This window comes from Delphinus delphis, chromosome 4 (assembly GCF_949987515.2).
Source record: "Delphinus delphis chromosome 4, mDelDel1.2, whole genome shotgun sequence".
In the NCBI taxonomy this organism is placed as follows: Eukaryota; Metazoa; Chordata; class Mammalia; order Artiodactyla; family Delphinidae; genus Delphinus; species Delphinus delphis.
The window spans coordinates 15,683,427-15,709,356 of record NC_082686.1 but is presented as its reverse complement, the minus strand read 5'-3'; the positions used below and the strand labels follow the sequence as shown (position 1 = coordinate 15,709,356).

The window sequence follows — 25,930 nt, the reverse complement described above, 5'->3', positions numbered from 1 at the left end:
TGTAATCAGCAGAAGTACACAAGAGGATTTCAACCACACTTGTGTAGTAGAGTGGTAAAGTTTTACTTGTTGGTAAAGTTTTCTTAAACTAGTTGGTAAGATTATGACTATTCATTTTTTACTTCTTTTTACCTTTTTGTATAAGGTAAATATTCATAGTAAGATAAATAGTATGAATGTTACATATCTACTTCACAATAAAATTTTTTAAAACAAAAAATGTTATAAGGTTATATAGACATATTTTAAAATTATCCTGGAGTAGGGAAAGCATTCCCAGTCAATGCTCCAAAGACAGAAAACCATAAAGAAAATGATTGATACATTTCAGTAACATTAATTTGAAAGTTTTTTTTTTCTATGTCAGAAAAAACAAATAGACAAACATGGGAAACATCTGCAACATTAACTAGGTGTTAATATGCTTACTGTTAAAAAAAAGTTCTTACAAATAAATATTTTAAGGCTTCTCATTTAGGTATAAATAAGGCATAAACAGGCAATTCACCACGGAGGAAATATAATTGACCAGTACACGTGTAAAAAGTATTAGCCCATTCTAAAAGTCAACTGAAATAACATAAACCAATGTAGATTTTTCAATCTATTAAACTGGCAAAATAATAATCAGTGTTGGTAAAAATCTAGGGCAAAGTAAATTTTAGAGGTCTTGCAATGTTCATTTCTCAACCTTTCACAAGTGCAATCGGCAAGACAAATCCAGAGTTTAAGAGTGAATTTCCACTTCTAGAAATCTAACTTGAAGGAATAATAATGGACACTCAGAGCAGCTTTGTTTTTGAAACTAAACTAAACCAAACCAAACCAAACCAAAAATGTTACAATCTCACGACCAAAACAGTGAACTGCTGAAATCAATTACGGTACACTCAGACAACCGAATACAAGACAGTCTTGAAAATATTTAATATAATGGAAATGTTTACAACCTATTGTTTAATTAAAGGTAGATACAAAGCAGCATGTACAGTATGACTTGTTTAAAAAAGGAAGACGACATACACATATATGCAAAAGTAATATACTAAAAAATAAAACATAAAACGAAAATTTGTCTTCTTAGGCAGGAGATTATGGGTGAGTTTTACATCCAGTTATTTGTACATTTTCTACAATGGTCATCTTTTCTAGTAAAAATATATTGCTTACACTTATTTACATATATTTTGGGGGGTGGGGAAAAGCAAGAGAACAAGTTTACAAAATCCAAAATGCCAAACACCCTGGGGAGCGGGGGGGGGAATTAAGCCTCCATACGGTATGAGCAAAATGCCTATATTCAATCATCCAAAGCAAATTATTATTTAGGAACTATTTGAAAATACATAATTTGAAAATATTTTAAGAACAAAAGTGATGGTGTATCAAAAATTACTTTTTCCAAGAATGTATGTATATGTATAACTGAATCACTTTGCTGTAAAGTAGAAGTTAACACAACATTGTAAATCAACTATACTTCAAAAAATAAATTTTTAAAAAAGAACTCAGGTAAAATAAGAACTTTAGGCCAATGAACTTAAGAATTTTCTTTATGAAAAAAATCACTTTTTCCTATCATTTGCATTTTGGGTTAAACTTAGTGTTATTTAAAGAATCATAAATTAGAACCTCAAACTATCTCAGGAAGACAATAGTGTTGAGAACACATGTCATTTAAACTTCTCTGAAACTACTTAAATTTCTTTCAAAAAAATATATCAGTTTAAAACCAAATATATATATTTTTAATATTAAAAAAATTAATCCTTCATTTCAGTAATTCCCTGGTTAAAATCGGAGGACACCCTGAACCTCGAAGGTGCCACTCAGGTCCCAGAGAGCATCATTCCTCCAATCATCCCAGCTGTTAGCAACATCCGGGAAATCCCAAGAGAGTAAAAGATAAGTATTAAAAAACAACAACAACAACAACAACCCAACAAAAACCGTATCTCAGTGCCAGGCCTGCAACTGGCACGGTTGCAGGAACCCCTTCCGAAAGACAAGCGCAGGACTCAAGCCGGGGTCAGAATCCTTTCACCAGACCCGAATCCAGCTGTCCCAGCTGCGGTTACGCTACCTGCGCTCACCACGTCTCCCACCCTCACGGGCTAGTGCTTCTGGGGCGCGCCGACGAAGGCGGGGCGCATGCGTGAAGAGTCCTAGGGCCCCTCCCAGCTGCGTTCTGTAGCTGCATGTGCGGCGGTCCTGCACGGGGGAGGTGCGGGGTTGTAGGAGAAGGCCGTGGTGTCCGTTAAGGCCCAGCGCTCTTGGGAGCCGCTCGGGACCCCGGTTTCCGTAGGTAGCCAGGCACCTGCCTTTCATCATGAGCCGGAATCTTCCCTCGCCAGGCCCTGTTCCTCGAAGTGGTCCGCAAAGGTCATTAAGGTCTCCATCCTTCCTCGACGCGGTGGGATCAGATTGCCAGATTGTGCTTAAGTGGAAGCACATGCTCCTTGTACCCCCTTTTGCAGAATTTTTGCGGGCCCAGTTTGTACTATGTAGTTGTAATAATTGTTTTGGGGGGCAGCGGACTGGCAAGTTATGTATGTGCACCTGCCCTTATATGCCTTTAACTCTTGGCTGCCTTGTAGCTTTAATGGAATTTCATGAATGATACGTTATGTTGGGTTTCCCTGATACACAGCTAAAACCAAAACCAAAAACAAAACGGTGTCACAGTTATTTTTATACAAGTGCCGAAAGTAATCATCCGTTGTGCACCACAGCAGATGTGGTATTTTTGTTGTTTTAATGCAGTTTATCAAATTAATGTGCAGATGGTAGGACTGGCTTTGACTTTGTTACTCCAAACTGAACACTTGGGCTTGTGGGATTAATTTTAGAATGTTTAAATTTTGTTTTGTTTTACTCGACTCAATAATACTATTGTTTGTACAGGTATTACTTTTACAAATAAAAAATGGACATGTAGCCAATGTTTCCTGCCTCCACTCTTGCTTTCTATAGATCTTTTAATTTTTAAACATGATTTGATTTGGGACTAAGTTTCTTTTAAAGGTTTGTCATTATTTCTTTATAGATGATTCCAGTTCAAGATATTTTTCAGATTAATACATGACAAACTGTCACTGTGGAATAAAGATACATACTGAACAATTTTACATTTAAGGATGTCTATATATGAAGTACATCATCATTGGTAAAAGTCTAAGAAAGCTATGTTGCCTCTAACATTTAACTATAGTTTCTTACAGCTTTTATTGTGTCTCTTACATTATATAATGTAGGCAGGACCATCTAATTTGCTGTTTTCTAATACTTCCATCCACTCTTCAAAAAAATTTATTAATCATGAGGTTGGAAAATCTGTACTTTTCTTGGTCACTGTGTTGATAGTCCAATGTCTAAATTTGACAGGTCTGTCTGGGAAGAAAACTTATAATGCTACATTATTGTAGTCTATGTTTTTATATTATACTTGAGATCTATATATTTACACATAACAATGTGTTTTTAATTAAAATAATGTATAAAGACTAAAAAAATTATAGCAATTTAGTCCTACTGAAAGTAACATGTGCATCATTTGGCCCCTTTGGTGGCCTCTAGGGATGTCAGTCTCACGCGCTGTGGGGTATTTCACCCAAATCTGGAAGTGGCTGGAGGGAGTCAGAAACTAAACGTCCAGCTGGTCCAGCTGGCTGTGTGGTGGCAGCAGAGGAAGGACTAGTATTTCCAGGCCAACTGACAGGGCACTGGGGAGGTGGGCAGCATGGAGGGAATCTGAGGAGGCACCGTGAGATATGCAGCCAATATAGGCACTGTGCTATGAATACCACTCGGATTCTTATTTGTGTTTATATTTAAGATCTATCCACATTGCCTTGTTAGTTCCACTTTATTACTTTTGATTTTTACTTGGGTAGTATGTAGCATAATGTATTTACTAATTCACTTAGTGATGGGCACGGTACATTGCCTCCAACTTTTTACTAAGATAAACAATGCATTATGTCCCCCATGCCCACTCCTCTATCCAAGTCTGACTTTTCAAGGAATACCCAACACACAGTACCAAGCTGAGTGCTAGCAATTAGTAAATATTTAATAAACACTTTGGAAACTGATTTATGGAGGGCCTCAAAATCCAGATAGTGGGGCTTCCCTGGTGGCGCAGTGGTTGAGAGTCCGCCTGCCGATGCAGGGGACACGGGTTCGTGCCCCGGTCCGGGAAGATCCCACATGCCGCGGAGCGGCTGGGCCTGTGAGCCATGGCCGCTGAGCCTGCGCGTCCGGAGCCTGTGCTCTGCAACGGGAGAGGCCACAGCAGTGAGAGGCCCGTGTACCGCCAAAAAAAAAAAAAAAAAAAAATCCAGATAGTGTGTTTATTTGACTCTAAGTCAATTTGCTGAAAATAAATTTACAGAAAGCCACTTCCAGAGAGAAAAATTTGTCAAAATCCAATTTTCCAAAAACGAATGCTTTAAATTACCAGTTTGATGAATAGTTGAGGCCTATTAAAAAGTCTGAGCTGTGCTCGTGCTTCAAAGCCTTCTGTGAGGTGAGCCAAGGAGCAGAGGCAGAGCATGAGTATACAAAAATAGAGATGAACTGAAAACTCCGTTTAAGAAAAATTTCACTAATCTTTGTATCAAGTGCCTGGGGCAGATGCAAAACTAATGCTTTGAAAAAAATCTATTTGGCAAACTCGCTTTTAACTGCTAGTAACAGACACAGAAATATAAATAAACTGGTTTTATTTCATAATAAGCTGTCTAGAGATAGGCAGCGGCTAGTGTCCGATCAGTAGTTTAACAGCTTGAGGACTGGCATCTCTGTGGCTCTTTTGGCCCTTCCTTCCCTCGTGGTTGAAAGGACTACTGCAGCTCCAGCCATCACTCTGGTATTTCGGACAGAAGGAGAGGGAAGAGGTGCCCTAGCTGCATCTATCATTTTAATCAGGGAAGCAAAAGTTTTCCCAAAGGTTCCCTGGCCCCCCCACCAGCTGCAAGAGAGCCTGGAGAGAGTGAGCATTAAGCTTTCCCAGGTTCTTAGTGGAGGCAGATAAAGGGGAAGGGGATTGGGAATAAGTGGCAAGTTAACACCAACTCTATCGTCCTCAAATATAATTAACTTCTCTTTCAAAATAGGTAGTTTATATGTCAAGACATGTCTATAAACAATTTTAAGATTATAATTTAAAACTCAGTTCTGGGCTTCCCTGGTGGTGCAGTGGTTGAGAGTCCGCCTGCCAATGCAGGGGACACGGGTTCGTGCCCTGGTCCAGGAAGATCCCACATGCCGTGGAGCGGCTGGGCCCGTGAGCCATGGCCGCTGAGCCTGCGCGTCCGGAGCCTGTGCTCCGCAACAGGAGAGGCCACAACAGTGAGAAGCCCGCGTACCGCAAAACAAACAAACAAACAAAAAAAACCAAACTCAGTTCCGCATTCAATCATGAATATTTTTAACAGATGCATTTCAGCTATACTACTTTTCCTCTTTTTCTCCCCCTTAACATTTTAGAATGGGACTAAAGGGAAATTACTTAATCTTTCAAGAAAGAGTCAGGGAGAAAGTCAAAAGACCAACAGTAGCAAAACACTTTCAACTACTCTTCTACTCCTTGTCCTTCCACACCAAAGAGCATCTGGAAAACATCCCCACATCCTTTGGCATTTAAAAACTGATACAGTTGACCAAAGTCCATGTGGTTTCCTCTGGCTCCATTAACACTGAATACTTTTTCTTCAAAAACTGAAAATTTTCTTTGTCTTTCCATTTCTTCATTTGTACCATCAAAAGCAATGTCTTCTCGATGGCGAATTAAAATTCTCTTCCAGTTTAATTTTCTGAGTCTGAAAGAAATTTTCAGAGTAGAAATTTTGAAAATGTGTTGTGTATTCTAAGGCACTGAAAATAGAAGTTATGAAACAGATTTCTCAGTGCCTTTTCCTAGAAGTAAAGAAATCTACTTTTATCTCACATGGATTTTATTTTAATCAAATATGATTCTGGTTATAATCCCACCCCCAAACTCACTTATTGCCATTATCACTGCCTTGTATTAGCATTTTAGAAATGTGGAAATTGCTGAATCTCGACCTCCCAAAGGGACTTCTCAGAAATGAGAAGATTAGAAACCCCCTTGTTTCACAGGGTTCACAATTTACAGCATCACTAAGATGAGGGGAGAATCAGATCCATAGACATGGAGAGAACAGTAGACACCATCTTGGGCAGGGGCTCGATTTAACATCTATCTACAGAGCATCTTCTTTGCGCCCTGTATCAGGTGAAGGGAGTGATGCTGATCATATGTGAGTGCTGTTTTAGACTGAGTCCCCATACATACCGATTTCCACATCTCTAGTATCGTGCTTAGTACTAAAATTATTGACAAGGCATACAAAAGTTGTGAAAGCCAACCTTGACCAGAATTCTTCACAGGCACTTTGTGGGCCTTCCACACAAACAATACCAGGTTTCCCAGGCATGCTAAACCCAGATAGGGAAAGCTCCTTTGCCCACTCTAGAATGTTCTTTCTTTTGCATTTGTTGTAGATGTGATGGCTGTAGATCCAGAGTCTTGTGAGAATGAGGTCAACTGGCTGGACTGTACTTCCTGGAACAGGGGAAGGTGTGTTGTCTTTGCTGACATAGTCAGAAGCGTGTTCTCTAACCCACTCTGTGGCATTCAATATACAGACATCTCCAAGACAATTCTTTTGTAGGTATGTGGTCAGATCTGTATTCAGCTGTGCCTGCTGGGATCTACTTAATAATACTGATCTGATGGAAAAGATATGGGATTAAAAAATTAAATCAATTTTCTTGGAACAGAAAACAAACTTGAGAATTGCTTTTATTCTCAGATTAGTTTTGACCTCTAGAATTGGCCAGTTTCTGTAACATACCTGACAGTAATTTCAGGCAGAACTGCAGGGTATTTAAAGGGAAGAACACAGGCCAGAGAAAACATCACCTGATAAAAAACAAAAAAAGAGAGAGAAAAAAAATGCCGTAAGGGCTGTTTTAAGTTGAGACATGTTTCAAAAGTAAACACGAAACATGCTTCCAAAAGTAAAACTGAATTACCACTGCTTCCTCAGATATGTCCAGGTTCATAGTGATAGTAAAGTAAACTTTTGAAGATCGTCCTTCCATTGTCCTCTTTTCAATACAATCTTTTAGTTCTGCTAAAGCCAGCTGGTCATTCACTATGAGCTCATTCACACCGGGGAACATACTGGCTAGCAGGTCTAACTCAGAGAGCTGGGCCTCTGCCTGTTCAATCTCAACCATTTTTGGATATCTGTAGGGTTCTAGGAAGATAGGATAATAGAGACATTTACAAGTATTATACAATCTTGGGAGAACTCAATATGGGTACTTACTGAATATGGAAACTTATTGAAAATTTGATTTCTTCATAAAATATGAAAGTTAATCAGAATACCTTCTGGCTATTCTACTTTCAGATGTAATATGCTAAGGACCCAAAGAACAGGACAATCCAATGAGAGCCATAAAACTCTAATAATAAGCAGGCACCAAATTCCTCTGTTTCTAGATAGTTGATGTGGCATCTTGAGCTGCCACAATGAGCAATTACATTGAAGTAAACTAATTATGTAGTCAAACACCATATCAATGATATAACAAGGACAGAGGCTCTGACTGGTTACCTTGGAAAATTAGAATGAAAAGAATAAGGAAGAGAGTTAGTTATGTGGACGGTTAATTTTTCCTTCTTAATATTAGTTAGTTTTTTAAAAAGTAGAAGAATGTGAAAAAAGGAGAATAAAGGCTAATTATCCCACAGCTCAAGTAACCCATGTTAACATTAAAAAAAAAAGTACAAGATTATAAAATTCAAATGGCAGAGAAAGGTTATAAAATGAAGATACAGTTTGCTGCTGGTGACTGCTTCCCCTATCTGTCCAAGTCCCCGATCCAAGGCAGAGTTTTAGGTGTTTCAGAAACAGAAAACATTTTAGGCATTATACATATATGGAAAACACATGTTGGTATGTGTAAATAAATTAAATATATAATTAAAATGTATCTACGGGGATCATATATGCACATCTTTTTTCCTTACTTCCTATCCCTCTTCCCCCCAAATATATTTTGCAGATCTATTCACTGTCAGCACATATTGTTTTATCTCATTCTTTCTAGTGATTGACTGTCATACTGAATCATGTAGATATGTCATAATTTATTGCTTTTGTTATCTACTGATGGGCACTTGGGTTGCTTCCAGATTTTTTCTATTATGAATACTTCTATAATGGTAGTTTATATATATTGCATGTTGAACTGTGAATACTGTATATTCAAGAATCAGTTTGTACAGGTGGCTGGTTGATACAGCATTTAAAAATTTTGGTAGATATTGCCAAGTTGCCTTCCAGAAAGTTGCTACATGGAAGTTTAAAATTTTTACACAGTCCCCTCCTTTAAAAAAATTCTTAATACATAGTCTTTTTATGGTGTTTTGTGTCTGTGTGTGCCATTCATGAGTTTTTATTTTTAAGGATGCAAACTCACCAGCCTTTTCTTTTACAGATTCTGGACTTTGAATCTTTGTTAGAAAAGTCTTCCTCACTCCAAGGTTATAAAGGTTACCAATCTGCTAATTAAAATATGATTTAAAAAAGTTTTTTAGAATTTGATAAATTGATTTTAATTTCATTTGCAAGAAAAATTGTGGGGCTTTCTAATAAAACACGAAGGCTGAGCACAGGTATTTATTTCTCTTTCTCTATTTTTCCCCCATTTAAACTAGAGTAAAGGAACAGATTCTTAAAGACAAAGGGAGAGGAAATAATAGATAAAAGCTGTCAACAAAATTCTGGAAGATGGAAAGGGGTGAATGAATTATAACTGACAGATTTCAGCTTTCTTCCCTCTGTTAACTTGGTCAGGTGGGGAAGGGAGCTGCAGAACTTCAGAAAGGCTCAGTACTGTCAACACCAGCTACCTTGGAAAGCAGCAGTGTGTATGCAGTAGAAAACATGAATTTGTTGAAAGTCTAGGGTCTAGACTTTAATTAGACTCAGTTCAGCATCTCTTAATATTGGCACTATTGACATTTTGGATGAGATAACTCTGTGTGTATGTGTGTGGCAATCTCTATCTTTTAATTATAGTATTTAGACATTTACATTTAATGCAATATTAATATGTTATGTCTTAAGTCAACCATTTTGTTTTCTATTTCTTTGGGGGTTTTTTCCTGCCTTTTTGAAAATATTTTGCAATTCCATTTTGGTTAATCTATAATGTTTTTGCATGTATTTCTTTTTATAGCTTTTTTAGTGGTTACTCTAAATTATATATATATAATATTATATATATATAATTACACACATATGTATATACAAATTATAACAGTCTACTGGTATCATATTTTACCAGTGTCAGTAACATACAGAAAACTTATGTCACTTTTACTTTTACCTTCCTCCATTAATAATATAGTGATCTTAGGGAGGGAGGGAGACGCAAGAGGGAGATATGGGAACATATGTATATGTATGACTGATTCACTTTGTTATAAAGCAGAAACTAACACACCATTGTAAAGCAATTATACCCCAATAAAGATGTTAAAAAAATAATAATATAGTGATCTTAAATTTTTCTTCTACATATATTTAGAACAACAGTGTAATAATTTTTGATTCAGCCATCAAATATGATGTAGAAAACTCAAGGAAAATCCATTTTATTCATTTATATTTTTGCTCAGTCATGATATTTCCTCCATAATTCCTTTATTGTTTCTTTTCTGTTTAGAAAACTTACTTTAGCCATTCTTTTAGGGTAAGTCTTACAAATTCTCTTAGTTTTCCTTTATCATAGAATGTCTTGATTTCTCCTTCATTCCTGAAGCATATTTTCACTGGATATAAGTATTCTGGGATGATAGTTCTTTACTTTCAGCATTTGAACAGTATTATGCCTCTTCCTTCTGGTCTCCATAGTTTCTGATGAAAAATGCTCTGTTATTTGAATTGTTTACCCTTATAGCTAAGGTTCATTTTGCTCTTGCTGCTTTCAAGATATCTTTCTTTTAGTTTTCGGAACTTTGACTATGATGTGTCTTAATGTGGATTTCTTTGGGTTCATCTTGCTTGACATTAATCTGGTCTCTTGAATCTGTTTATACCTTTTGACAAATTTGGGGAATTTTCAGCCATTATTTCTTCAAGTACATTTTCAGTTCTGTCCTCTTTCTCCTCTCCTTCTCGGATGACATGAATGTCAGATCTTTTGTTATAGTCTCACATGTCCCTAAAACTCTATTTATTTTTGGTCTATTTTCTCTCTGTTATTCAGATTGGGTAATTTTTGTTGTAACTTCCAGTTTGCTGATTCTTTCCTTTGCTCCTTTCCTTCTGGTGTTGATTCTATCTACTGTGTTTTTAATTTTGGTTGTTATATTTTTCATTTCTAACATTTCTTTTTAGTTCTTCTTTCTGTCTTCTGTTTCTCTACTGAGACTCTATTTTTTTCATTTGCTTCAAGTGTGTTTGTAATTGCCTGTTGAAAATTTTTATGATAGGGGTTTTAAAATCTTTGTCAGATAATTCTCCCATCTCTGTCATTCTAGTATTGGCATCTATTGATTTTCTTTTTTCATTTAGTTTGAGATTGTCATTGTCCTTGGTATGATGAGCGATTTTGATTGAAACTTGGACATATGGGGTATTAAGAGACTCTGGATATTATTTAAATCTTCCAATTTAGCATGCTTTATCTGATACTGCTTCAGGAGGGGAAGAGGTGGGTGCTGCTTCATTACTACCAAGTGTGATAGAAATCCAGGTTCCCTACTCAGCTTTTATTGACATCTAAGGTAAGCAGGGAGTGGAGAGAGTTCTTCATTACTGCTGGGTGAGGATGGGAGTTCTAGTGCCACTGTAGACCTCTAAGGATACCTCCCTGGTTGGGAGTGATAGGAGTGCCTCATTATTGCTCCCCAGGTGGCCTCCACTAACACCAGGGTTAGGGGTGGCTTTGTTAATGGTAGGTGGTGTTGAGAGCTCTGACTTTCCACTAGACCTCTCTGACAACACCCCAGAAGGGGATAAAAGAGGGTCCCTTGTTATTGCTGCATCACGCAGACATACAAACTCTTCATGTGGTCTGACATGGACCTGACATGGGGCTGACACTGACACTGTAGTGCAGTCCTTGTTACTGCCTAGCAGGGAGGAAAGTCCTGGGTCCCAACTCAGACATTTTTGGCACCTTTCTGACAAGGGGTGGGCATTAGGTGCTTATTACAGCTCAGTGAAGATGGAATCTAGGCTCCCTTTGCTGGTGTTAGTAGGGGAGAGGCCACAGTGTTTTTGTGGGATTTGCCTGGTATACAGTATTTATTATTTAAATGTTTTCTGTTTTGCTAGACTGTACTTTTCTTGATACCTTATTAGATACAGCAGGTTTTTGTTAGGGCTTAAATTTTTCTTTTTTTTTTTCTGGTTGGTACCCTTGGATTTCTGGATACCAATCTAAAGATGACAGAGAGACACAAAGTGAGCAAATGCTGTTGGAAAAATGGCACCAATAGATGTGCTCAACGGTTGCCACAAACCTTCAATTTGTAAAAATCACAGTATCTGCAAAGTGCAATAAAATGAGGTATGCCTGTATATTCAAACAGTAGAATATTATGAGATAATATTAAAAATGGATATTAACACTGATGTTCATTTTATATGGTTACCTAAAATAGTAGATTGTAGAGCAATATAAATAATCTTAATCAATAAATAATGATATTACTATTCATTCTTATACCATCACACATACTTGAAAAAAAAATCACAAAGAGAATTCACCAAACTATTAACAGTTGGCTAAATGTGGGTAGAGGGAAGAAGAGAAGGATTTTCACTTTTTAATTTGTGTGCTTCTATATTGTTTGACGTTTTATGATTAGCATGTAGTACTTCTAAATTCACCAGAAAAAAAATAAGGGTTACTCTTCCGAATGGAAAAGAAGAGCTCAATCCCATTGTTGCACAGGAAAACATGGCTTACCTTCTCAATGAGAATTTACTCCGTGAAATCAAACACCATTATTTCAGCTACTGGTGTCTTCATGGAATTCCTTTTAATCTTTGGTAAAGGTTTATCAAGCAGCTACTATATGTAGAGCTTCATCCTTCACTCCTTCTTGGAACTTTCTATTTAGTTCAAAGATCAGGACTTATATCTAATAAAATATAGAACAATGAAGGTAAAAAGGCCAAGTGCTTAATGACCAGTATAGGTATTATCACGAGGATTAAGATAAGAGCATAATCAATGAAATAGGTCATCAGGAAAGATTTGAGGAAGGCAGCAAGATATGGGTTGAGCCTTGAAGGAAGGGTAAGACTTAGACAAGGGAGGAGGAGGCATAGTGGGGAGAGAGAACAGGTGTGCAAGGCAGGAAAGCACAAGAAAAACAGCATAGGCCGGAACCTGTCCCTTCTTCACAAGCTCAACTACCAAGGTCTAATTCAGGGACACATCGTTTGGAATATTTCTTCTTGGGCTGATTACTTTCTGATTATCCTCTAAATCCATTCTTGGCCCTTCTTTTCCCTGCCCTGGACTCTGGACAGCTGACCTCTATAGCCTATAGCACCCAAGTCTTCTGCCTTCCTTGTGGTTGGGTTCAGCCAATGCTCCGGCAGGAAGTGGGAGGATGGGAGGAGAAAGAGGCTAGGGTATTTCCTCACTACTCCTTCCTTGCTTTGGTGGTATTCTGACAATGGCTGTGACCCTCTATGACCAAGCTTCTGCAGGCAGCCCTTCTTCTTTAGCTCCAGCAGAACTTTCAGCCAAGGGATAGTCATGGTTCCTTTAAACGTGGCCACACCTCTGTAAATAGCCCCTTTATGAAACAGCCTATTCAGTTTCAAAGTTGAGTGTGCATCTATTTCCTTCCAGAACCATGACTCCTCTCACCTGGCCTCCACCTCTAATCTCTCCATCAACCATCAATTCACACTCCACATTGTCATTATACTGATTGTATGCAGTGTCTGATAGAAGTATACTGAAACAAGCAAGAGGGCGCCAACTATCTATTAGGGAAAAGGTCACATAATCGGTGATTGGGCAACAGTGTTGTGGTCTGGGAGAATGGGGTGGAGGTGTGTTAGGTTCCCGGCGGATGGGGGGAAAGGCATACTGGCTAACAACCCTGACAGCTACCCAATAGAGTTGAGACAGGCTGGGACCTGGGACCTTTTGCTGCAGTGCCTGCAGGCGGACAAATGTCTCCTCGAGCAAAAAAATACAAAGAAACTATAAGGGACTAAAAATTTGACTACATGCAGGCGCAACTGGGGCAAATTATGAACAACATACAAAAAGACCAAAAAGCCACACAGCACCACCAAGGGGATAGGCAGACCACCCCGACCCCTGGACCCACCCCTATCCTCACCCCATATAAGGAAACAGCTCCCCCTGCCCCCGGAGTGAGCAAGGGAACTTGTTACTTGTTTTCACTCCCTCCTGCTGCAGCAGGGGTTCCAATAAAGCCCTGCCTGAATTTCTTGTCTGGCCTCTTATCAATTTCTATTGATTAAGGAAGCCAAGAACCCTGGTCAGTAACAGAGTGAATTTATCCCAGTTCACCATCTGGCTGTTAGTTTCAAAGACACAGTATCACAAAATGCCAGCGTATTGAGAGCGGATCCACTTCCCAAAGGGTGTCTTGCATGATCCATTATAAGCCCTCTAAGAACACGTCTATTTATTCAAGTCTTCTTTATTTCATCCAATATAGTTGGGTCATTTCTTTAACATCAGAAAATGGTATTTGGCCAACAATTTAGCTAGTTCACTCTATGGTACTTTTAAAGAGCAAAAAAAGTTCTTCCACTTAAAAAGAAGTGCAAACTACTCAGAGGTGTCAGGTCAGTAGCTGCAGTGGGTCCTGTCAAAAACACCAAAGATTATGGGAATGATTAATGTGGTGGGGTGTTGACTTCATTAGGATTAACTGGACACGAATCAGGGAAATATGAAAATAATGCCTTGTATACTATAGGCAGTCTCCACAGATCAGAGTATAAACCAATGCCAACACCACCTAATCATTCCTAATCCCAGTGGTTTTCAACTCATGTCCTTAAAATGCCTTACCAGGGTGTCAATGCCATGCTGGGGAAAAAAAATACATAAAGCATTGTGTTCTTAAATAAGTTCTTGAAATGCTAAATGACACAAAGCTCAATAGGTTTCTCTAGGGTGACCATGGGTCATCTTCTTGTCCTGACTGGTTTAGTATTTATCCTAGACAAAAGTGACCCCATTTGTACAATAAACTCTTTTTTTTTTTGGCCACACCTCACTGCATGTGGAACTTCCCCAGCCAGGGACTGAATCCGTGCCTCCTGCATTGGAAGCATGGAGTGTTAACCACTGGATCACCAGAGAAGTCTAGGACAATAAATTATATGGCACACTTTTTGTGTGTGATTTCTCAGAGTCTTTATTGTTAGATGCCAATATGCACCATGAATTTCTAACAAGAGGGTTTAGTATGCATAGTATCCCAACCTATCTGACCCCCAAACATTTTTTCCAGACCTAATGATATTTGCTCTTCTCTACACTGTTAGAACTGCACATGCCTCCCTCCATTAAATATAATGTTTGCTTTACTCTCTAGAGACTTTGTATATATATATATATATATATTTTTGTGTGTGTGTGTGTGTGTGTGTGTGTGTGTGTGTGTGTGTGTGGTACACGGGCCTCTCACTGTTGTGGCCTCTCCCGTTGCGGAGCACAGGCTCCAGACGCGCAGGCTCAGTGGCCATGGCTCACGGGCCCAGTTGCTCCGCGGCATGTGGGATCCTCCCAGACCAGGGCTCGAACCCGTGTCCCCTGCATTAGCAGGCAGATTCTCAACCACTGCGCCACCAGGGAAGCCCAACAAATGTTTCCTGAGCACCTATTGTGTGTCAAGCACTAAGACTATAACAATGGATAAACGTAACAAAAAAAACTCCGCTCTCAGAGATTTAATCTAGTGGGAGAAGACCATGACAACAAAACCCACACATATATGTATGTCCAGTGAATAACGGTTATGAAGAAGATAAAGAAGATAAGGCTCAAGTTGCAGGGTGGGTGGTTGAATTTTACACGGGGTGGTCAGGGACAGCCTCTCTGCTAAGGTGACTGCAGGGAAGAGACCTGAAGGCACTGAAGAAGAAAGCCATGTGTTTAACTGGGCAAAAAGTTTTCCAGGCAAAAGGAACAGCATGTCCAAAGTCCATGAAAGAGGATGGTGCTACACCAGGCGGCTGGGGCCGAATGAGCCAGGGGCAGGGTTTTATAAGGACACAAGGTTAGAAAGGAAATATGGGGCAGTTCATGTTGGAACTCATAGGGATGGCTAGGATTTGGGATTTTATCCTGACTGATATGGAAGGCCACTGGAGGGGTCTGACTTACTTATGAAGAGGCCCGCACTCACTGCTGGGAAGAGGGTAGGGGAACAACGATGGAAGCAGGGTGACCAGGTAGGCACTACAATGATAGGAGGACAGGGGATAGTGGCTTGGATTAAGGTATGGCGATGGAGGTGGTAAGCAACTGTTCATGTTCTGGACATAGATTTCGTATAGAACCAATAGGATTATTGATGAATTATATGTGATATGTAAGAATAACTCGAAGGCTTTAAGAAACTGGAAGAATGGATCTGCCATTTACTTAGATGGGGAAGATGATGGAAATCTGAAGTTTGGTTTTAGACATACTAGGTAATGAAGTGCCGATCAGGACACCTATAAGCAGAGATGTCCAGCAGGCAGTTAGATGTACAATTATGAGATCCGGCTGAAGATATAATTTGGGGAGTAATCGACATTTATTTAAAGGCACGTTTGTTTACTCAGTCAGGGAGTGAGTGAATTTGGGAGGAGGCCTCATTGAGTTTAGAGGTCTGGAAGATGAAATGGAACCAGTAAAGTTTGGGACTAATAGACCTACGGGTGGACAACTACGCGAGTGATGTCACAATAAGTGATTTGTCAAATTATTTTCGTAGATGAGATTTCAGTCCCAGAAACACCCTTATGAGAAGTTTCTGACTCGAGATTTTAATGAATGTTGTAAGAACGCAGAATGAACCTTGAGTTTCCTGAGCGGAATCCTTTTCACCCCCCCACCAAGTTTTTTTTTTTTTTTTTTTTTAAGGGAGGAGCGCGTCTCGCTGCCCGAGTCCTAACCGTCTCAGAAAGTTGCCAGGGCCACTACCGAAGCCAGATACGCAGGCACCCTCGCCCCTAACGACTGACCAGGCCGGGGGCGGGGGTGAAGGGAAGGGCGAGGGTAGCGGGGTGGTGCGGGGAGGGTGGGCGGGGCCATGAAACCCCGAAGCTAGCTCTAACCAATGAGCGGTGAGAAGGTCGTGGGAAGGGGGTGCCACCAGGTAGCCAACTTCCCGGGACGTGGAAGGGGCCGCTGCGGCGAGGGACCCCTCCAATCCCGCTGAGCACCAGTGGACAGGGACTCACCTCGAGCCATGGACCGCCTCGGTGCTGTAACCCCGAGTGTCCTGGCTGTACGGACAGCTCAATTCGCATGCGGAGGGAGCCTCAAAATTCTAGGGCTAGGCAACCGGAAGTCTACGAACCGCTCTGGCCCGGCAGCCTGGGAGAGCGAGACCGACTCCTCCGGGGCTGGCGCATGCGCACTTGTAGGCCCGCTCTTCCCGGAAGCCCGAGCAGAGACCAGTGGGATTCCTGGGCCCAGCCTCCTTCTTCTCGGTCGCGGAGTTTTTGTTCTCCCGGATTGGCGTTTCCCAGCTGCTGCCACTGTCAGTGAGAAGCATAGCCGGCAAGTTTCCTGAGTCAGGAAATGGTCCTTTAAAATAACGCTCTTCAAATTTGAACTTGCAGCGGAATCTTTCGGGGATCTTGGTATATAATGCAGCTCGGGATTCGGTAGGTAGTGGTGGGGTCCCACTTTCTGCATTCCTAAGGTCTTCCCGAGCAGTAACGATCCTCTTGGTCCCTGAAGGACGCTGAGTAGCAAGGCAATAGGAACAGTTGAGCGTGGATGCTGGCCTTGGCGACCTTAGGAAGGACCCTGTGCATGCACAGAAACTTGTCCCGGCTAATAAAAGGACAGTTTGAACGCGACTCCAACACGAGAGTAATTAAAAATGTTTTTCTTCACGAACTAAATATACACAATGCACTTTTTCCTTTATGTTACATATTCATTGTAGAAATCTCATAAATGAGGTTTGTAAACTGATATCCATTGATGTCAGGTACTACTGAAACTGCTAGGTGGCGTTTTCTTTTTTTTTTTTTGGGGGGGGGGGCGCTCCCAGGAGCTCTGCTCCTTTATGTCTCAGGGCAGAAAGAATTCAGCCAGAGGCAAAGTGATGGATAAGAAGTGACTTATTAGAATAGGACGCTTGTGAGGCTTACAGGCGGGCAGGCGAGCGTTGTGCTGCCCCGAGTACTTCGTGGGTTACATTTTTATAATCAAAGGAAAAGTGGGGAGGGGAAAAAGACCACCTTCTTCCTCATTCTTGAGTAGATGTCATGTTTCCATCATCAGCTCCTCCTCCAGGTTGGGCAGGGGAGTTTTTCTTGTCCCTACATGGTCAAGCCGGGACTGTTATGGCACTATGGAAAATTATTTTAGGTCTCAGTACAATGAGGGTCTTTCACTTTGAAGTGTCACCTTTCCATAAATTATTGTTTTTTATGTGTGCAGAGAGCATGTCCTAGGAGTCATTAACTTACTGAGCTCACTGGGCAGGATGTGAGTCTCATGCTACCATTGTTTTATTGTTTTGAGGCATGCCTCATACTTCTGTTGTATGGTTTTGTGGTTAGGCAAACCTGCATTCTTGAGTGATCATTAACTTACTGTGGTCTCCCAAAGCCCCCTAAAGTTCCCTCTTTATCTGCAATCCCCTAATGGGATTTCTGAGCTATTTGATTATCCTACTCTATCCCTATCAGTTTTTTCTTTTGAAGTAAAAATGAAATGAACATCTTAAATGTATATTTGCTGAGTTTTGACAAACGCAAACACCTTTGTAACTCAAATCCTATTGAGATATAGAACATTACCAGCACCCCAGAAAGTTCCTAAATGCTCCTTCCCAGTCAGTCCCCACCCAACCCAAGAGGCAACCACTACTCTGATTTTTTCTCCCACCACAATTAGTTTTGTCTGTTCCAAAACTTCATATGGATGGAATTATACAGTAGGTACATTTGTGTAAGGCTTCTTTCAGTATAAAGATTCATCCATGTTTTTGTGTGTATCAGTAATTTCTTTTTTTTGCTTAGTTGTATTCCACTGTGACTATACCACAGTGACTGCTGTAGTCCACTGTGACTATACCAGTTCTTCCATTCCTCTTTTGATGGAAATGTGGGCTGTTTGCAGTTTTTAAACTATTATGAATAAGGCTGCTATGAACATTCTTGTACAAGCATTTCTCATGACTATATTTCTTCAGTATTTATTAAGCACTGTGTTCCAAACACTTCCAGGTATTAGAGATACAGCTATGAACAAGACAAAGATGTCCCATTTCTCAAAGAACTTATATCTCCTTGTTTCTGTGTATCTATGGAGGCAAGGGGATAGGCTGGGGGAGGAGGTAATGTAGGTAACTATGAAAGAAAAATACCAGATAGTGATAATTGCTGGGTAGAGAAGTAAAATAAGGTGATGTGAGTGATCGGGTAGCTATGTTTCCTAGATTGTGCAGCCAAATTCTTTGTGAGGAAGTGACTTTTAAAGTGTGAGCAAAATTAGAATAAGATCAAAAGGGAACAGCATTCTAGGAAGAGGAAGCAGGTGGTACAATGGCCCTAAGCCTGTTTTAGGATAGAAAAAAAAAAAAAAGCCTATGTGCTGAATGAAGAAAACTTATAGCAGTAAAGAGCAGGAGAGCCAGTTTCCCCCCAAATTTAACCACCGTTACTCTGCCCGATTGGACACATTAGGATGCCACTTTCTTTTTATTTATTTATTTACTTATTTATTTTGGCTGTGTTGGGTCTTCTTGCTGCGCACAGGCTTTCTCTAGTTGCAACGAGCAGGGGCTACTTTTCGTTTCAGTGCTTGGGCTTCTCATTGCGGTGGCTTCTCTTGTTGTGGAGCCCGGGCTCTAGGTACGCGGGCTTCAGTAGTTGTGGTTCACAGGTTCTAGAGCGCAGGCTTAGTAGTTGTGGCTCATGGGCTTAGTTGCTCCGCGGCATGTGGGATCCTCCCAGACCAGGGATCGAACCCGTGTCCCCTGTATTGGCAGGCGGATACTTAGCCACTGCGCCACCAGGGAAGTACCTAGGATGCCACTTTAACCTAGTTTTATCAGATTACTAATAAGGATGAATATTTCTTCATATCATGCTCTTTTATTGTGAATTACCTGTTTATATCCCTTGCCTGCTTTTCTATTGCCACCTGCATCTTTTTTTCCTAGCAATTATTGTGTCTTCTGCATAAGACTATAGTCCAGGGCGATGAGGCCTATGTTTATTTCACTTTACAGAGGGCTTGGCACTTACCTATTTCTAACGAGTAAACAGTAAATATTTGTAAATTTTACCCTGTGTCGGCAAGGTTAGTTCAAGACTATTTACATATTCAACTTTAGAAGTCGACTGGACAGAATTAGGGAAAAAAGCGTGAACTTTAAATGTCCCCTCTTAGCCAGCCTTCAGATGCGATGTGTTTGAGTAAGGTATCTATCCAGGAGACTCCAAAGTGCTGACCACCACCACCTGGTACCCATACTTTGGAAGTATTTCAATAACCCCAGAGTCACACGCGAGCGGGAAATACTCATTGACAGCCAAGCTTCCAGGGGCTGCCGCGTTCAGACTTCCGGTGTGAGCCCCGCGCAGGCGCTGATTAACTGTCGTCAGTGCCGCCGGACCCTGGGGCCAAAGCCACTTCCCATAATGCTGCGTAACGGAAGTTGTTGCTTTCTAGGGGTCACGCTGGCTTCCGCTCTGTCGCTCTCAATTCGTCACCCGGAGGAAGACGGAGCAGGCTGCCCAGCCCGAGGGCCCATTAAGGGATGCAGTTATGGGCGCTGTCGCCGTGGGTGAGTTCTGCTCCCACTGCCTCGCAGTCACCGCTCGCACGACTTCCTGCGCGCCGGGAGTCCGAATTTCCTGCCCGACTTCGTTCTCCTCTTGAAGGCCCTCGTCCTTAAGCACGTTCCCTGGCCTCGGCCCGGTACCGCGTTCTCATTGGCCTCGTGTCCTGTCCGTTCCAGGAGCTGACCAATGAGTTGTTGGTGCTGGCGCCCTCCTCGACCCGGTGGACCCCGAGGTTCCCCAGTGGGTGCGGAGCAGTTGGAAGGGAAAGGGAGGTGTGGCGAGCGCCTCGCGGCTAGGGGCACCTTATGGGTTGGGGCTGAGTTGGCTGCCGCGTCCGTGTGGTGGTTAGTAGGATAGGCAGCATCTGTCACCTAACCAATTCAGTGTTCCCAGGGTAGGATAAATGTACGCAAAACTTGAAAGCCGTGTTCTAGTCTTGCAAAGTTTTCCAGACGTTTGCATTTTTAATGGAACCGAGGGAAGACTGGGAGGGCGGAGAGGGAAGGGAACTGGATAATATGAGAGCCGGCAAAACCAGCTCTGATTTAAATTTTGTGTGGAGTCCTGCAAAAAGTAACGCTCATCTGAAGACTCGTCTGAAAAATTGTATAGATTTATTGATGTATTATAGCTGATGGTACTCACAGTACTCTCTTCTCACGACTCATTAGATGCCCTTTATAGTTGTCAAAAATTTATTGGAGGGGCTTCCCTGGTGGCGCAGTGGTTAAGAATCCGCCTGCCAATGCAGGGGACGTGGGTTCGAGCCCTGGTCCGGGAAGATCCCACATGCCGCGGAGCAACTAAGCCGGTGCACCACAGCTACTGAGCCCGCGCTCTAGAGCCCGCGAGCCACAGCTACTGAGCCCACGTGCCATAACTACTGAAGCCCGCGCGCCTAGAGCCCGTGCTCCGCAACAAGAAAAGCCACTGCAATGAGAAGCCCACGCACCACACGGAAAGTAGTCCCCGCTCGCCACAACTAGAGAAAGCCCGCACACAGCAATGAATACCCAACACAGCCAAAAAATAAAAATAAATAAAATAAATTAAAAATAATTTATTGGAGCTTTTCCACATCATTGAAGCAACCCCCTTACTGTCCTCTGCCTGCAGCAATTACAGTTCGTCTTTCAAGTTTTACTTTGGAGTCTGGGCTACTGCAGTCCTCAAACCAGATTTGCTAGTGCTGTCTTCATTACTGCAGATTTCTTCATTCTTTACCTTTCTCTTTTTCACTGGAACTTGTGTGCTTCATTCTTATGTACCTACCTTTGCACCTTATAATCATCCTTAATTCCTCAGGTACTATTATCTTTTTCTATTTCAATGCAAGAAGTATTTCTTGACCTACTATGTACTAACACTATGCTAAATGCTATAGGCGATTCAGAAGTAACACTGAAAACCATTTCTTGCTTCTAGAACTTTAGATTCCAGATAGGGAAATAACACATGTCCAGGTTAAAGATTTAAGAAGCAGCCCATTTATGTATCTGATTAGGGTACAAGATGAATAGTGCACACTAGCTGGGGAAGTAGAGTTGAGTGGTTCATTTAGAGTAGAATGGTTGCCTAAGTCTCCATTGAAGTGGAAATCTTGGAGAAATTGGGAACATTTGGATAGATGGAGAGAACTATCTGGAGATCAAAGGCTTAGAGGTAGGGGCAGGGTGTTTTGGAGTGAAGGATACTGAAGAGACTGGCTTGATTCTGTGTTGGAACCAAAATATTGGCGTTTTAGTTCCATCTCTGCCACCCTGTGATCTTTCATCGTTTTGCTTGAGTTTCCTTCTTTAGCGAAATGCTCCATTTAAAGGGTTTTGTGAAAATCAAATGAGATAATACTTATGAAAAGGTTTTGAAGATCAGAAGCACTATATGATCAAACATTAGTGGTTCTTTGTTGAGAAGTAATGAGAGTAAGGATTACCACAGCGGTGGGAACAATTTATAAGGGACCATGAGTGCACAGCATAGGAGGGTGGGTTGAAAAACTGTTAAATACTTTGAATCAACAGGGTGATATGATGGGGCTTCCCTGGTGGCAAAGTGGTTGAGAGTCCACCTGCCGATGCATGGGACACAGGGACACAGGTTCGTGCCCCGGTCTGGGAAGATCCCACATGCCGCGGAGAGGTTAGGCCCGTGAGCCATGGCCACTGAGCCTGCGCGTCCGGAGCCTGTGCTCCGCAAGGGGAGAGGCCACAACAGTGAGAGGCCCGCGTACCCCGCAAAAAAAAAAAAAAAGAGGGTGATATGAGGAAAATGGCATTATTGGAAGATATGTCTGGTACTGGCATGCAGCACAGATTAGAGGGAGTTGGATTGGAGGCAAGAACTTGGATGCTGTTTTTTTCTCCTAAAATCTGCAATTCTAGATAAGAGAAATTATGTTAAATATTATCTTGGGGTGAGAAAATTACATAAAATATACGCTCATTTTATATATACCCATATAGTTGTGTTCTTTTGTTAGTAGTTAATTTATTTTGTAAACATGAAACTTTGTTACGTTTTATATTATCTTTGAAAAGGTTAACAGTTATTTAATTTGCCACTCATTCTTCATCCAAACCTTTTGGAATTACCTTTAGTTACCCTAACCCATTAAGAGCTAAAGGAGCAATACTTCTAATACTCTAAGCCAGAGCACGATGACAGCTAAGTATCAATTAATTGGCAAGTGTTTTAAAAACGTATGTCCCAGGTCCTACTTTCCATTTATGCAATCAGAATTTTAATAAGCATCCCAGGTAAAATAATTATTTTAGTCAGTTAAGTGATTTTGACACTAAGTTATTCTAATGTATGTAAAATATACTTTTCAAAACCGCTATTAGGTAGACATGTATGTACTTTCAGTATTTTTCATGTTTTCTAATTTTTAATTGTTGACTAAGGAGGTGATTTGATATGAACTAGATTTATCATAATAGTCCAAACTGATTTTGTCAAGAATATAATGTAAATGGTTGAGAATGCAGATGTAATCGATTTTCAGCTAACATCCGTAGGAAATCCTGGTGTGGAAAAATGCAGAACCGTGTGTCACTTTTTATATTTGGCTTTGAATTATTTTGTGAATTTTCTAACTCCCTCTAGGAGATTGTTTTCAGAATTATTTTTAATTTTCTTTGAGAAATATCAATCGAATTGCATTCCCTGCAGGAGCTAAGAAAGATGGCTTTGAAGGACGAGAAATTATCTTGTTTCAAAGTGCCACCACCATTCCACATTTATCTAGTGAGAAGTTGAATTCCTAATAATATAAGGGGCTGAGACTTTTCAAGATCTGTGTAAGAAGGTGTAGGTTCTCTCCTGACCTTTACATTTATTGAAAACCTTTTAACCTTACTAAGAATCAGATTCCTAGGCTATGAAAAACAGAGGTAATACCCTACTTCAGGGTTCTTACTGAAAACTGGATGATACATGTGAATGGTTTTTGTAACTTAATAGACACACAAAATTATGTGGTTTAGTTATGTTACTGTCTCCAAGAGAACTGTAAAACATACTTTTTTTTTGTCAAGCTAACTTTATCTTGTTTTCTAGATTGTTATTTTGTGTCAGTAAGTAATCCATAAAGTGCCAACATGGGAAAGAAACGGACAAAGGGAAAAACTGTTCCAATTGATGATTCTTCTGAATCTTTAGGTATATTTCACAAACTAAATCTTTAAAGTACTGTTTGTATCCCTAAATGGACATCTATTTTAATATGCAAAAATGGGATCAAAGTGTACATTATTCTGTAATTTGCATTTTAACTTAATCTTTGTATAGACATGTCATTTAATAGCACAACATTTTTAATGGCGTGATGTTTATTCCATTGATGTAAAAGACCATGGTTGCACATTTCATAATTTATTTAGGTAATCCCCTACTGTTACAAATGTAGATAAATCTTTAACTTTTCAGTGTTATGAATAGAGTCATAGTAAACATTTTTGTAGCTAAAACTGTGCACATCTGGTTATCTTCTTCTTGGTACAGATCCTAGAATTAGAATTGCTGAATTAAGTGGTGTAAACGTGTTCAAGGCTCTTTTGGATCTATTGCCAAATTGCCCTTCAGAAATGTTTTACTAATTTACAGGCCCCCTTGCAGCGTAACACAGTGCCCATTTCTCTGAACCTTTATTGACACAGGTTAGTATCATTTGTAAAAATCTTTTCCTGATTTGCTAGTTGAAAAAGAGTATTTTCTTTTTCCAGTCTGTGTTTTTTTGATGACTTACTTGGATTTAGTAGTTTTTCATATGATCTCACTTGCATTTATATTCTCTTGGTGCACATTCATTGGACATAAAGCTAATTGTGTCACTTGATGAGTTTCTAAACCTCCAGGGGCCCTCAAAGAACTGAAGCCCTTTAGAGTGGCTTGTGAAGCCTGTTAGTGATCTAGCCCCAGCGGGGGTTTTCAGTTTCAGGTCCAGCTGCTCGTTTTTAAACATGCGTGACTGCCATTCTCAGGAGACAGCATGCACTTTTACATTTTACGCCGCCATCCCTTTGTTCATGAGATGTGGCCTTTTCAGATTGTTCTTTACTCCATGAGGTCATAGTTTAAAGTATGAGCGTGAAATAAGAAAGACTTGAATCCAAATTCTGGCATAGCTGTTAAGTAGTTATGTGACCTTGGGCACTAACTTTGAGGTTTCTTATCAGTCATTGGGGATAGTAGAGTCTTCCTTCTGGGGTGGTTGTGTGGATTAAATGAGATAATGTAGCACAGTGTCACACTCATAGTTAAGTGCTTAATTAATATGAGTTTTTGTTACTGTAAATATCTTCCAAGATTATACAGACATTACCTCCCCTGTGAAACTTTCGTTGACATCAACCTTCTCGTGCTGCTATAGCATGTTTCAGAGATTCTTGTACATTTATTTATTTATTTGCTTCTCCTGCCAGAATGTGTGCTGCTTAAAGAAAGAGCTGTGAGTTGGTCACTTTTTAGGTTCCGTGGCATCTGTCACAGTGCCAGGTGTGCAGTAGTTGTATTGTTGACTGAATGAGGGACTTTCTCTACAAACCTTTTAAAATAAAGAGAATAATAGATGTGATAAATAAATTGAAGTGATTTGGGGTGGCGGTAGTTATACCAAGGACTTCAAAATTTGTATAACATCCCTTTCTTACGTAATCGTCTTATAATCAAATATCAAACAAAAATTTAACTTTTCAGGTTATCTAAAAATTTGTTTATAAATTCATTTTTGAAGTTCAAATCAAGTGTAAGTTTTGAGATTAACTGAAGAAAGACATATTTTACCTCACGTACTCCTTTATTATTTGTTTTAATAGAACCTATGTGCAGACACATTAGAAAAGGATTGGAACAAGGTAATTTGAAAAAGGCTTTAGTGAATGTGGAATGGAACATTTGCCAAGATTGTAAGACAGACAATAAAGTAAAAGATAAATCTGAAGAAGAAACGGAAGAAAATTCTTCAGTTTGGCTGTGTCTTAAATGTGGCCATCAGGTATGCTTAGATTTTGATTGATATGGAATTTTATTATTTAAGTATGAACTTACAAATTTATATAAGTATGAACTTCTTTTAGAAGATATTACCTAAAAGTACAGTATGGGTGACCAGAATGCTAGCTGGCATAGGTCATGTTCCCTGGGGAACAGATTCTGAGAGTGAGATTTGTGTGTAGGTGGTTTATTGGGGGGTGTTCTCAGGTACCACCCAAGGAAAACAGTGAGGGAAGCAAGTTTAGGCAGAGGGAGAGCAAAGAGGCAGTGCTACGGGGTCTCAGCTGATCCCACAGTGAACTCTGGCCTTCAGAGAGGTCCTGAATTGAGGCAAGAGGCCAGGCCTTTGTACT

The 25,930-nt window shown here is 40.4% G+C and overlaps 2 protein-coding genes across 13 annotated transcripts in view; one reads left to right on the top strand and one right to left on the bottom strand.

Annotated features, from left to right (window-relative positions):
- Positions 1 to 5,407: 5,407 nt before the first annotated feature.
- On the bottom strand, positions 5,408 to 16,736 carry RWDD2B (RWD domain containing 2B). 5 transcript variants are annotated; one of them, XM_060010427.1, is made up of 7 exons: positions 16,515 to 16,634; positions 12,025 to 12,199; positions 8,521 to 8,605; positions 7,063 to 7,289; positions 6,882 to 6,949; positions 6,394 to 6,756; positions 5,408 to 5,822 (listed from the first exon to the last, which is right to left on the bottom strand). In XM_060010427.1, exons 4-7 carry the CDS (start codon positions 7,267 to 7,269, stop codon positions 5,576 to 5,578), a joined length of 885 nt encoding a protein of 294 aa, XP_059866410.1. In that variant the 5' UTR covers positions 7,270 to 7,289; positions 8,521 to 8,605; positions 12,025 to 12,199; positions 16,515 to 16,634; the 3' UTR covers positions 5,408 to 5,575. The 5 variants fall into 5 exon arrangements, with proteins under 5 accessions (XP_059866410.1, XP_059866409.1, XP_059866406.1 ...); XM_060010426.1 differs by having other exon boundaries at positions 8,521 to 8,602; XM_060010423.1 differs by lacking the exon at positions 12,025 to 12,199 and having other exon boundaries at positions 8,521 to 8,602; positions 16,515 to 16,736.
- A 55-nt stretch (positions 16,737 to 16,791) lies between these two features.
- Positions 16,792 to 25,930, top strand: part of USP16 (ubiquitin specific peptidase 16) — a 30,191-nt gene continuing 21,052 nt past the window's right edge. For 3 of the 8 annotated variants that reach the window (XM_060010414.1, XM_060010420.1, XM_060010412.1), the window contains exons 1-4: positions 16,863 to 16,943; positions 19,972 to 20,086; positions 23,643 to 23,744; positions 25,400 to 25,578. In XM_060010414.1, coding sequence (XP_059866397.1) covers positions 23,684 to 23,744; positions 25,400 to 25,578 — 240 coding nt within the window. In that variant the 5' untranslated portion in view covers positions 16,863 to 16,943; positions 19,972 to 20,086; positions 23,643 to 23,683. Of the gene's footprint in view, positions 16,944 to 19,971; positions 20,087 to 23,642; positions 23,745 to 24,188; positions 24,242 to 25,399; positions 25,579 to 25,930 lie in introns of those variants that run through there. The other 5 variants (XM_060010417.1, XM_060010416.1, XM_060010413.1 and 2 more) reach the window with 4 other exon arrangements.